The sequence below is a fragment of the Diadema setosum genome, chromosome 6 (genome assembly GCF_964275005.1).
Source record: "Diadema setosum chromosome 6, eeDiaSeto1, whole genome shotgun sequence".
Classification (NCBI taxonomy): Eukaryota; Metazoa; Echinodermata; class Echinoidea; order Diadematoida; family Diadematidae; genus Diadema; species Diadema setosum.
Window position 1 is genome coordinate 19,455,897 of NC_092690.1, and position 14,035 is coordinate 19,469,931.

The 14,035-nt window shown below is 40.5% G+C and overlaps 1 protein-coding gene across 1 annotated transcript; it reads right to left on the bottom strand.

The window, feature by feature from the left end:
* Positions 1 to 3,755: 3,755 nt before the first annotated feature.
* On the bottom strand, positions 3,756 to 12,948 carry LOC140229614 (palmitoyltransferase ZDHHC23-like). Its single transcript, XM_072309861.1, has 4 exons — positions 12,827 to 12,948; positions 7,479 to 8,258; positions 6,412 to 6,579; positions 3,756 to 4,118 (listed from the first exon to the last, which is right to left on the bottom strand). The coding sequence occupies exons 1-4, from the start codon at positions 12,946 to 12,948 to the stop codon at positions 3,860 to 3,862; spliced, it is 1,329 nt and encodes a 442-aa protein (XP_072165962.1). The 3' UTR covers positions 3,756 to 3,859.
* Between the last annotated feature and the right edge of the window lie 1,087 nt (positions 12,949 to 14,035).

Here is a 14,035-nt window from a genome sequence, read left to right on the forward strand (position 1 = left end):
TTACTAGCAGTTGTTTCAGATAAGAGATCATACTCGCAATGCATTTATATTATCTATTTATGTAAGATTGTTGGGGAGACTGGTAAACTCCACAGACAGACGAGCAAAATGATTATCATCCCAGAAAGCTTAGCTGTAGTACAATCACTAGCACAGCCGTGTATCTGTACAACTTGGTAAGGCTTGAACACAAACTGAAAACTCAAATAATACATGGACACATTTCTTTCAGTCAACATCCATTATGTCTGGATTGTTCATTTCTTTAATGTACTGAAAGCTTTTTTTAACAACAGATTTCTTAAAATGGCAGTTCAATACATGTATATGAAAGACATAAATTAAAAATCCTGTGAATGTGAAGTAATTGCACTACTTTAGCCAACTTGCCACTTCAAGGCAGGGTGGAAAAAAAGTGCTTCTGTTTGGCAAGAACTCCCAATTTTCACATCACTTTGACCAAGTACTGTAAGGCGATATTAGCATACTTTTTGTATACAGTGCATATACCATGAAATCATGCTACAATTTGACACTTTTTTCCCTTGATCTATACATGAAAGAACTTCAAGATCACAAAATTTGCTCTAAAACAGACCGTTCAACTCGAAAGTCCAGTCCTTCTCAAGATAGGATTTGTAAGGCAAGAATTAGTCACAGATTATCACTCAGTCCTCAGAAACTCTAAGCCTATCTGTTACATAGGCAAGGCCCGAATGTCAGGGCACTTTGCAGTGAGCAGACTATTTTTGTTGATGATCATTTCCGATGTTTCTTATTGACATGAATACACCATGTCATCATATCATTGTAATGCTTATACATTGTAGTATAAACTTTAATTTATGTAATGACCCAGTGCCGTATAATATAAAGAGAGTCTGGCCAACTCGGTTTTCAGTTTATGAGTTTTGAAGCCTGTGATTGGTCAAAACTGGTCCTGTGATCTTCATGGGGCCATGTCGTTACCAAAGTGCACTCACACGCAGTGCCCATTGTTCACTATCCCTTATTTGGCTTGCTTTCATTATTACATAATAATGAGCGTACATGCTAACCCTCTAACGCGTAATATGCTGAGTAACGACATGGCGTCCAATTTAGTAGTTGTCCACACTCTCTGCTGTTGACCTGGGTGAAGGAGCCCTTATACAGTGTAGTTCAAGCTGGACACCCTCTTATGCCCCACAGTTATCTACGCTGACTTATTTCTTTATATTTCCACATTCCTTCACAAAACATGTTCTAATATCACGAAAAATATCTGTACAAATTTTGTAGAGAATTTATTCAGATATCATACGATGTCATTTTTTTATTAATAACATTATCACTTTTAATTTTACTAACAAAAGTGTGTGGCAGATACAACATCCATTTCAACTATTCTCACATAATTTCATGTTCTATTGAAAAAATGTTTGCCTGCAGATAGACAAAGTACACTTATATCGACTAAGGATGAAAGTATTACTTGTCTTATGTTATCGACGTGTGAATTAGATTATTTTTATCTACAATATTGCCAATTTATAATAGAAAGACAAACTTGGTGTAAAATTGTCATAAAAATAGTCGGCCTTCACACTCTCTATTCCAACCGAGTATGAAAGACTTCAACTTTTTTTTCTCCTAACAGAAAGAGAATTGAACTATCACTGTAGTCATTTTCTCTACGATAAAACCCTATTGTGCTGAAGTTTCAGAATGGTGGTCAACTATGTAAAGATGAGAAATAGTCAAGCATAAATATTTCAGCTTTGTGACTGTGCAGCTTCAGGCAGGAGGCTTACCCTATTGCTCCTCACACCCTATCCTGCTGGCCCTAGCTAGAGACCACTAACACCCCTACAGTATTTCGGTGAACAGGAGTAACCGCAGTACTACACTGTTCACTGTCAATGTGAAGTATCTACCCAATCTATCACTAGACTCTCTGCATACTTGCAAGGCCGAGATTACCAGAATTATCCCTCTTTAGAGAATATAAAAATGTTAAAATTTCTATCCTGAATGTTTTCAATTTATACAAGTATTTCATTATACATGTACACTGAACTCCTGTTAAAACGGAGGACTCCTGTTATAACGGAGTCCTCGGGACCAGCAGTTTTCTTTCATTACATTGAAATTCCGCTATAACCGAACAAATAAGAAACATAGAGTGGATAATGTTGTGGTCTTGATTTTTATTTCATTTTAACCGGAATTTCGTTATTACCGTGTTTGTTATAATGGGAGTAAACTGTATTCACTGACATTCATACACATAGAAAATCACTCTCATGTGTGTTCTTTTTCTTGCACGTGTCGACTCTCATAACAGCCCCACAAATATAGATTCATGCAGCCTACAGGTTCTCCACACACAAAGTCTTTGGCAGATCTCTACACAAACAACTCAGTCTGCATATAAAACAAGAGACCCGTGGGTCTAGCGCTCACCAGAGTATCGCAAGTTCACCTTTCACGCAGTCACTAATCTAAATTATTCACAGCTCTACTAAAATTTGACCAGGCAATCTCAAGTAGAAGATGAAAATGTACAATAAGGGCCCAAACTTTTTAAGATTCCTTAATTTGGGGGGATTGGGGCCCCCTGGGGCCCACTGGGTGGGGCATGGTGCCCACTTTGATAAATTGACATCCTGACCCCCTAGGGATGCTACCTGCCAAGTTTGACAAAAATCCATCATGAGGTTTTCAGGAAGAAGATGAAAATGTACAATTCAGGCCCCCATTTGGACCTTCCCAGCCACCCCCCCCCCCCCCCCCCTGCCCCCAAGAGGGGCACCCCTGGAGCTGCTATGAACAAACTTGAAACTACAGTCATTAATGTACTCACTCATAGTATTATCTTAGCTCTATCACTTCTGATTCTAGAGAAGATTTTTAAAGATTCCTTCATTTTGGAGGGTTTGGGCCCCCCTGGGGGCCCCCTGGGTGGGGCATGGTGCCCATTTTAACAAAATGAGATCCTATCCCCCTAGGGATGCTACCTGCCAAGTTTGGTGAAAATGGGTCGTGGGGTTCTCAAGAACAAGATGAAAATGTACAATTTAGGCCCTTTTAGGACCCCTCCCCTGGGTTGCAAGGGGGGCACCCCTGATTCTGCCATGAACAAACTTGAAACTACAGTCATCAATGTACTAACTCATAGTATTAACTTAGCTCTATCACTTCTGATTCTAGAGAAGATTTTTAAAGATTCCTTCATTTTGGAGGGTTTGGGCCCCCCTTGGGGGCCCCCTGGGTGGGGCATGGTGCCCATTTTAACAAATTGAGTTCCTAACCCCCTAGGGATGCTACCTGCCAAGTTTGATGAAAATTGGTCTTGGGGTTTTCAAGAAGATGAAGAAAATGTAAAAAGTTTACGCACGATGGACGACGCACGACGCACGACGCACGACGCACAACGCACGCCGGACGAAGGCGATCGCAATAGCTCACTTGAGCCTTTGGCTCAGGTGAGCTAATAAAAAAAATGAGCAGGTCTCTGAGAGGAGCTTGTTTTCTCAATAGATATTGTTTCCTTGAACTATCAGCCAATCATAAATGGGCTCACAGAATAGTAGCGTCCCAGCCCTTAGAGTAGTCTGTCATGCAAAACAGAACCAATGAAATAGGCTTTAGCAATACATGTATTGTAACCATCTTGGAGCTCAATTAATTTGGCTTGTGACACACAGTGATTTGAACAATCAATCAAGAGTTCATAAGTACATTCACAAAACTACAAAACTACAAACTACTGCAAACACACATTTCTGCCATAATGGACTTAAAAAAAAAAAATGAAGTTCAAAAGTCTGTTGACATCCTAAAATTTCACAGCCACTGATATGCCAGGTACATTCCCTTAGACCTCCGTCGTTGCGGCATGTCCACTGGTTGATATCTTGCTTCCTCTGTACCCTCCTAGGAAGGTCATCCAGTTGGCAACAAAGCCTCGGTCCAGCTCCGCCAGTTGCTCCCGGCCGCCGGGCCGGCGGTGGGCAATCTTCCGCTCCCTGTAGGTCCAGTTGTGGGTGATGAGATGACACTGCTGGAGAAGGAGGGCGAGGACCGGCACACAGGCACAGGTGGCATAGAGGACAGAGACAAAGATGATGGAGTACCTGAGCATTGGTGGAAACCAAGAAGGAAACATTCAGGGGGCCATTTCATGAAGCGTTCTGGTAGGATATTTTTCTGACAAACTGTTACAAGCTACTGAAATCCTTGCATCTGATTGGCTGAGAGCATATTTGTTGGACAACTTTGTTGGACAAAATGCTTCATGAAATACCCCAGGACAGACCTCTAGCAGGGTTAATGGGGCATTCCGGACGATTTTCAAAATTTCACATCATGTAGTACATAAATCAATAGCTCCATGTATAGATTTGTGGAATTAATTGTGGTCCTTGAGTAGGGAAACCAATACTCTGAAAAATCTTAAACAAATTACACTGAACAATGTTGATGACATAGGAGCCTCACATAATCTCAGAAATGTAGCAGTGTAATTCCATTACAATACCGCTTGCTTAACAAGTTCATCTGTGTAGAATCTATGCATGCCTTCTTCTTTTGCTCTGCTTCTTGGAGCCCCTACTCATGCATTTTATGGTGAAGCTGTTATGTCATAATCCTTGTTCACTTCAATTTGATATAGATTTTGAAAACACTCTTATTCCTCATCCAAGTCACTATAAAATCTGAAACTATGTTCACAGTATTTTTAGTAGTTCAAATGTAACTAGAAATGTCGCTACGGCGACTGGTGTATGCCTCCGCCATAATACATGGTTCTCCTAATAGGTCTATAGTACAATGTCTTGACAATGTGTGATGACAGTTTCACACAATTGGCAAAATATTAAAATGACAGGTTTGCCACAAATGTGCTGAATGTTCACTTTCCTAGAACTAGGTTCAATTGGATGAATGATTAAAACATCAAGAGTGCAGGTATTTGGGGGAACTGATGATTTTCACTTGACTTTTGACCCTTTTACAAGTTTATGCATTGAGTAATTTTCAAGGTAATGAGAAAAAGTATAATTTCAGTATCAAATGGTAAAATAGTATTATCGAAACCTGGCCTTTGACCTTTGACCCCACAGTTCCAAAGAGAATCACTGTTAGGTAGAACATGCATAAATATGTAAGTTTCATGACAATACCTTGAGTTATTTTTAAGATATGGAGGAAAAAGTGCAATTTAGCATTTTCACTTGACCTTTGACCTTTTGGCAAGAAACTTCCCACAGAATATATATTGGGTTATACATGCATACATCAAGTTTTACAAAAATCCTTCAGGCACTGCATAAATATAAGGAAAGTAGTTATATTTTGAGGAGTTGACCTTGACCTTTGACCCCTGACCTTTGACCCATGACCCCCAACTTCCCTAGATAATCACTGCCCATCGGTACAAGCATATATACTAAGTTCCATGAAGATACCTTGAACCATTTGCGAGATATGGAGAAAAACATGAAATTTCAAATTTTTTTTTCACAAAATAACCTGTGACCTTTGACCTTTGACCCTGTGACCCTAAAATCCACACAAAGTATCATCCCCCAAGGATATACCCTCATACCAAGTTTGATGCAAAACCACCACACGGTTCTTGAGATATCGACAAAAACAAAACGGGACGGACGGACGTACGGACGTACGGACGTACGGACGTACGGACGTACGGAAGTACGGACGTACGGAAGTACGGACGTACGGAAGTACGGACGTATGGACGGACGGACGACCCGAAAACATAATGCCTCCGGCCACTTCGTTGGCGGAGGCATAAAAATCTGGAAATCATCTCATAGGAACTACACGTACAAGTCCAATCAAGATCAAGCAGTGATGAGCACTTTCGTTCCATCGACTCAAAAATACATACTAGCCTATAGGAACAATAGAACCACGAGTTAAACAACTTGTTATTTTGTTTTGCCCTTCTGCCTTCTGCAAATATTCTTTCCTACCTTTGCTGTTCTTGTCATTGTTTTGCTTCCTTCCTCCATAGTTCTTATACTGCTACTGTATCACCCTTGCTTAAGTCGACCTTGCATAAGTTGAATAATCGCCTGAGTTGGAGGTCTTTTCAAGTCCTCTTCCCTTTATATTCTGTTGATTTTTAATCCCTCATAAGTCAAAGTTTCTCTACGTTGAACTATTTCTTATGTCCAGATATATTCAACAGTCAAGGTTGACTGTACTGTGGTTCTCATGTAAAACATATATTTTCTTCTCTACACTCTCTCTTTATTACAAGTTTATGGATTTTGGTACTGAAGCGTAAGTCCCTATAAAGCTAAACAAGACTCAACCAAATGGATAAATAAATAAATAAGCAATCAAAAGTACTTAAGACTCTACCAAAATGAAGGTCAGTTTAAATTAGCAATTTACCCTTTCTTTGTGTATATAATGCTTAATGCTGTCGGGAGAGTTGAACCAGACACGGACGAATACAGGATGAAGGCTGCCCTCACGGCTCCCCAAGTGCCTCCAAGAAGAAAGAGCACAAGAGCAACAATGAAAGACCGGTGGTTGTCTCTCCCAATACAGCAGTCTAACCTGTGAAATAACATTCACATTGAGAAGATTTACAGCTCTACTGATCACAATGGGTATGACCTCAGGTCCTGTCATGCAAAAACTCCTAAGCACACTAGTTGGTCCTAGTATGGGTTCAGACAGTGGAAATACACATCTACGTTCTCAAGATATCGACATCTTCATGCTGATTCATACTCAACCTGACAAAGGCTACTCTGAGGACTGCCAACTTAAACAGAATCCACTAGTACACGCAAAATGTTTGTTTTGGGTTTTTTTTTCAGTACAAGTCATATTAGGTATAATACAAAATGTATGTAAGAGTAATTATATCACAAGAAAAACAATGCATACTTTGCAACAAAGAATACACAAAGTGATAGAAAAGAATGATCTACTAAAAATGGAGCTTGTAAAGCGCAGATCACGGGGGGGGGGGGGGGGGGGGGGAGAATATGATCATCATTTGAAGACGACCAAATCTGAAATGGAATCACCCAAGACCACGACTTCATAGCAGGCACAATTAACACTGACATTGATAACTGACTAAAGAATGGTAAAATACGATTACACTCCACATATCAAAAATAAAAACTACAGCTTCTACATGTATGCACATTAAAGCAAAATATGGAAAATAGACAGAAGACATAGAAGAGGAGATGAGGCAAGCTGAAAAATGAAAAAATAATTTGCTTCACCTTGCAGATTCTTATCCATTGCCAATTAAAGAAATGCATAAAAAAAAAAGAAGGAGAAGAAAGGACTTCAAATGTTACACACCTCTATGTACAGTGTACCTGCAACAGACTCACACTGTGATCTAATAAAAATATCTATCTACATGATCAGGTTGTATAGTGTGCAGATCAGCAGGTTATGAAATTGAGACATGGGGAAGTTTGAAGTTTTACCAGACACAGTGGTGGTCCAACCTATGAACACAGATCTCGCATATACGACAGTGACCAGCCCTCGCCGGTTTCACCAGGCCACACAGGTCGCACCAGTTCTGCGAAATCCTTGCACGTCTTTCTTGGAATTCTTCGCTGTCCTCGTCCTCTTCCGAGGTGGCAAGACTTTCGTCTGTTTTCGACGAGGTTTCATCTCCGGAGAGATGCTCAGGAATTCCGTTGGTCCGCTTGTGCAGTTCCAAGCCCAACTCAGTCAATACCCTCCCATTATTTACCACATCTTCATCCAGTTTTGTGCGGTTACCTGTCCTGGCGGGGATCCTGGCGTTGGGCAAACTGACAAACCCGGGTCCTTGCTTCGCCATGGCGAATGCGCCGAAAAAGAGAAACAGGTTGATTGTCAAGGCGGCGTGCTCCAGTGGGGATACGTGGCCGAGAGGCACAGCGCGTGTCGAGAAGATGTAATACATGGAGAAGATTGACACGAGTGTGAGGCTCATGAAAAACTGTGTCCGTTTCTTGTGCCTGAGAACATACGAGTAGTAGAGTACTGCCGCTGACAGCAGCCAGACGAAAGACACAAGGGTGATAGCTATGTGCAATGATGCCAGCATCAACCACAGTGGAATGGTCACTGCAGGAGGAATGACAGTCAGATCCATGAGCTCATCAACTCGGCGTGCTCCTTTCCCGAGGAAGGTTGGAATGCGTATGCGATCAAGGACTGTCTCAGTGACTCTGTTGAGCCTTGCACTGCCAATAGGCTGCCCTTGAAAGAACCTGTGTGAGAGAGGGGAAAAAATCATGCAAAACGAAGAAAATGATTATATCGCAAAAGAAAATATGAGAGAAGAGAAGGGATGAAATTTGTGGCATATCAATCTGTCATTGTTATTATGTACCACAAACTAAGCAGTCATGGCTTCATCTTTTAATATTTGACTTGAACTATGCGTCAATCCTTTTTTTCATCGTGCAATTCCAGCGGGATTCATGGTGGTTTCATACAAGCACAAGACTACTTGTATGTATCCATGAGGGGAAGACTGGACCCTGCAAAGAGCACTCTATGAAACGTTGAATTTCGTACATGGGGAAGGGTACCACCTTGCAATGAGTAGGTTAGCTGGTGCATATCAGCATACACTTCCCTTTCCCAGAATATTCACAGCTCTGATAATTCACTTCTTAATTAGAGTAAAAAAAAATGCCAAAATGCTCAGTGATTCTGTGGCCAGTGATCAAAAACTTGCAACCTAAATATTAAACCATTCATATGTAACTCCTTAAATCTATGTATTCTCTGATAGCTTTTTTTTTTTTTAAATTCTAAACCAATTGCATTGAACTGAATTAATTGAACTGAATTCTATAATAATATGCTCCCTTCCCCCTTGAAAGAAAATCCTCTGGGTAGAAAGCATCCTGTTGCCAATAATTTGGATACATCGGTATGTTAATGTATTCAAATTGATGCAATTCTTAGTATTTTAAGTTGAAATTTAGCCACAATACTACCCATCCTGTATGCAGGGTTGCACACTAACCCATTTTTTTCTATTGGTCCAGTCTGTCTGTCAAACCAGTAAGTGCCCAGTTTTTCCATCTTTCACTGGTCCATTCCTGAAAAAGTTACTGCTACTTGTCCGACACTATGACGACAGTAAGTTAATTTTTACTGGTCCAGGACCGTCGGACCAGTGCCAGTGTGCAGCATTGCCGTACGAGACCTCAATCCTATCATTTTTTATCTGCTGGTCGCAGTTACTGTGCAGGTACAAATTGTAGCAGCTCTGATTCAAAGAAGTCTTTTTAAACACAAGTTTGACTTTGTGTTCTGTGGAGTTGTTATCAGTATCAACACGATCATGAACCATGGCATAATCATGATGACCGATGATGATTGAGGCTTTCGTCTGACTGAACTCTTCCATTACTACTTACTAGCTTTAGAAAATATAGCGATAGGATCTAAATGTTAGGGCCTATAGCCTATAAAAAAAATATATAAATTATAGAACTAGGGTCTATATCTAGCTATATTAAGATCGAACTTATATTATTCTAACTTGGTTAGACTAATTTTATATAGGCCTTACGATAAATTTCTAGAGGGGATCTAGCCTCATGGTCTAACGGTTGTCGTTAGGTCTATTGTATGCCAGCCCAATCACTTCTGATTATCATTTCATTATTGATAGGAAGCTACCTACTAGTAGAAACATTTAGTATTAAGGATGAACTACTAATGGCATTATCGTGAAATTTGTCACCAGTGACAAACTTCCACGGCCAGACAAATTCGCCTTTGACAGCTAGTATAGAGCTCGCGTATTGCGCTGATTAAAGTGACTCACACAATCACAGTTGATCGGTATGGTGGGGGTCGCGTCGCGGATCGTGCGCGATCCACGATTGGTAACCTTTCAAATCGCTCGTTCGTTGCGCGATCTCAAGCATGATTATGCATGTATTCAAGGCATCGACTGTTGCGCGATCTCATTCCAAGTCAACTGTTACGTGATTTCTGTCACCACCACTTTTCGTAGTGAATAAATCGTAATTAACCAGTTATTCCATCAACCCCACTTTTCCCTTCTCAGTCTTCAAGATCACTCTGCCACTTTTAGAATGTTGCTATACCATGTGCACATCACAAAATAAAACACAACTCGTAGATCACAATCAGCCCATATGCTCCTAGCTTGCATCAAAATATTCCATACGTGGTGACAAATTCTACTATCAGTATTATAGAGAAATTCCTTGACCTTCAAACACTAAATAAGTCGTGGATTGTGTTGTGATTTATCCATGTTGGATAGGATGCATTGATAGGGATTTTATCACCACCACTAATTCCTACTATAAAAGCTATCGTAATTAACCTGTTTATTCCATCAATCCCATTTTTCCCTTCTCTTCAAGACCACTCTGCCACTTTCAGAATGTCTCCTATCCAACATAATGAATCAGAGTAGGAAACTCTCTATACTGATCATGGAATTTGTCACCACCACTTTCCTATGCTAAATAAATTATAATTAACCTGTTTATTCCATCAACCCCACTTTTCCCTTCTCTTCAAGACCACTCTGCCACTTTCAGAATGTCTCCTATCCAACATAAACGAATCAGAGTAGGAAACTCGCTATATACTGATCGTGGAATTTATCACCACTTTCCTACTATTATAAACCTATCGTAATTAACCTGTTTATTCCACCAACCCCACTTTTCCCTTCTCTTCAAGACCACTCTGCCACTTTCAGAATGTTATCCTGTCCAACATATATACAAATCACAGTAGGAAACTCTACTGATCTTGGAATTTGTCACCAGCCCAAGGATGTTTACTGGCACCCAAATCCCATAGGCAGAGAGAAATTCCACGATTTAGTATAACTAATCGTGGAATTTGTCACCAGCCCGTGTTTACAGCGTGGTATTTCTTTTAGGTGGTGACAGATTCCGCGACTCTCGATAAACTCGCTGCTTGTGAAATTTGTCACCATACCACTTCCGAACTAAATAAATCGTAATTAACCTGTTTATTTTCCATCAACCCAGCTTTTCCCTTCTCTTCAAAACCACTCTGCCACTTTTAGAATGTCAAATTGTTATCTTATCCAACATGAATAAATATAGATCACAATCCACGACTTATTTAGTGTAAGGAGACTTGGTAAACTCTCTAGATCTATATACTGATCGTGTAATTTGTCACCAGCCCGTATTAACTGCAGCCAAAATCCCATAGGTGGTGACAAATTCCATGATCAGTATAGTTTGCCGAGAGTTTCCTATATATAGTAAGGGTACTAGATCTCGCGCAGGGACTTAATGGTCGCGCATAGCGAAACTACGTATAGCAAGCAATATTATGCGTAGGACTAAGCGCAAAATTTGCCGATACGCCCATGGAATAAACATACATGAAAACCGCTAAACATGAGAAGAAAGCAGGTAAGAAATTTTGATTTCAAACAAACTTTTCACTAAATTTCCAATTTTTTCAAACAAATTTTTTCACTAAATTTCCAATTTTTTCAAACAAATTTTTCACTAAATTTCCCATTTTTTACCTTGTAATTTACCTACCTTAGCTTAAAATCTGTTTTAAGGATGTTGTAGCCTAGACGTGTCGTCTCGCTTGTCTCGTTCGTAGCCGATAGAATTCGTAATTTGTTCGATCGATCGTTTATAATATTCTACGAAAGCCGAAGCACGTTGTCGTTACAGCCGCAGAGGGGCAGACACTTTCACGTATGAAACTACATAGGGCAGCTGCGCGACCTTTACATACCCCGAGAAATTGAACGCATAAAATTAAGTCCGACATACAAACGGCGACAGTGCACTACTCCGTCATCGTATCATCAGGAGATTCTGGGAGGTGATTTTTCTGCATTTTCGTGATATTTATTGAGAAATTCAGGTACGATTGTGGAATAGCAATTTCTATTATACGAGCATCACAAATTTTCGTGCACGATATCTAGACCCCTCAACCATACTGATCGTGGAATTTGTCACCACCTAGACCCCCCCTATAGGCTATAGTATGATTATAGCTATGGCATATAGTCATGAGTTTCCAATGAGAATCTATACTTAAAAATACAAGTTAAAGAAGTGTCTGAGCATTCATCGTCCCGCCAGGAGATAGTGTACCAATAGGGAAATGCGTGTTGGAAATCTGTCACCGCTTGCCTCAGGATCAGAGTCTTGGGAGTCTTGTATGAGGAGAGCTTAGCACGCACAGAACAAATTTACTCAATAGAAATTAGAATATCTACTGACAATATGAATAGCCAGTTATTTAGCTTTCATTCAAAATCACGCAAGCGTGCAAGCGGGCTGATATTTGGGTAGGCCTACGTGTTAAAAGATGTCACCAGTGACAGAAAACACGATATGGCCCTACTAAGGACCAATAACTAACGTTAGTAGGCCTAAATACACTTTTAAAAAAAAAATAATAATAAAAAAATAAAAAAAAAAATAGCCTGCCCTGCTTGCCCTGCTCTGAAGAGTGCAAAGTTTATACTGCAAGAGTGCAGGTTTGCAAGTTTGACCGACAAGTATGTCTAAGGCGAAAAACTTCTTATTTATATACTATAAATGAGAATTTTTCGCGGAATTAGACATAGGATTCTAGTGTACTTGGTACTTGTCGGTCAAAGTACAGGTAGGGGGCATATTCATGTATGCAGATGCAGCCATATCCAGCGTACACTAACGTACAATACAACGTATGGGACCAAGAGGACAGAAAAAAAGTGAAGAGATCACTACCGGTACCGATAGATACTCCGAAAGGGGAAGCGTTATATTTGTGCCCTCACCTTTCACAGGATTCATCCAAGTCGTCACAGTCACAACAAACTGCGAGAATGTGACTTTTATCGCCATTGTTGTTTATATATTCACAGCAACAGAGTGGATCGCCCGTTTCTTCTCCCAACATAATGTAGACACTACGACTAAACGAGTCCGAGTGTGTGGATGTATTCGCATGGGGTCGGGCTAACTCGGCCCACGGGACATCTCGTCCCACCCGTCGAGGGTGGGCCGAGTTGTCCCACCCGTTGGTATCGATAGTGATCGTGAGCGCTCGTCTGTCTTTGAGTTTATTTCGTCTTTATGACGTCTTTTCTAACCGTAATTTTCATGGAATTGTGGTCAGTGGTTTCTGTAAAGAATATTTGCCAACTTTTGGGGGATACAACGACGTAAAAATGAAATTTCAGACGTTTTTATCGCGGTTCGCGATCCCCATAGGTTCACGTTCATTTCGCGCGGTGGGCTAACTCGGCCCAGCTAAGTTTTAGCTGTTGTTTTGTCAGTAAATCTCTGTAAAAATATCAATTTTATCATGTATGAAGGTGTATTCAGGGTTCCTTCAACTAATTTCATCTTCGAGGGAATTTAATTTTGCACATGTTTGGTGAAATGTGGGATATTTGTTCGCATGATTTCATCTTTGCCGTATCCGCACCGCACCGGTCTCGCCACCAGCAGCTCGCTCACGCATCACTGTGGCAGAGCTGAGCAGCGCCATGCCCATGCCCACTCTCGGCGAGGCACGGGGCGGCGCGGGGCACCCGCGCGAACGGCACAGAGGGAGCAGCCAGCCACTCCGTACCCGTATCCCCAGTAGACAAGAAATCAAATTATGTAGCAGATCATTCGATGTGAACTACATGAAGGTCATTATATGCATTTGATTTTAACTGTTAAATGTTTTGTTGTTGCTGTTGTTGTTGCTGATTTTATGTATAGATCTGCGTTCTACTCAAAAGTTATTTCTGTCCAATTTATGTTACCTTTTTTCTTAATAAAAACAAACAAGCAAAAGTCAAGGGGTGAGTCTGTTTATGGGCATTACCGTGGAAATTAATAAATTGTTTGATATCCAGTGGTCAGTTATTTGACCTGTAGATATGGATGGTTTGGTTAATGGTTGATATCATGAAACCGGTAATGAAATGTAGTGCTAGCTAGATTGGCCTTGTTTATGATTGTAGGGCCTACCTTTTGTGTGTACTTTCAAA

What these genes read in the sequence shown, in the direction of transcription:
- LOC140229614 (XM_072309861.1), bottom strand. Translation starts at nt 12,948, where the DNA reads ATGTTGGGAGAAGAAACGGGCGATCCACTCTGTTGCTGTGAATATATA. An exon ending in TTGGATGAATCCTGTGAAAG is followed by an intron (nt 8,259 to 12,826) that starts GTGAGGGCACAA and finishes TCTCTCACACAG; the next exon opens with GTTCTTTCAAGGGCAGCCTA. An exon ending in ATTATATACACAAAGAAAGG is followed by an intron (nt 4,119 to 6,411) that starts GTAAATTGCTAA and finishes ACCAATGCTCAG; the next exon opens with GTACTCCATCATCTTTGTCT.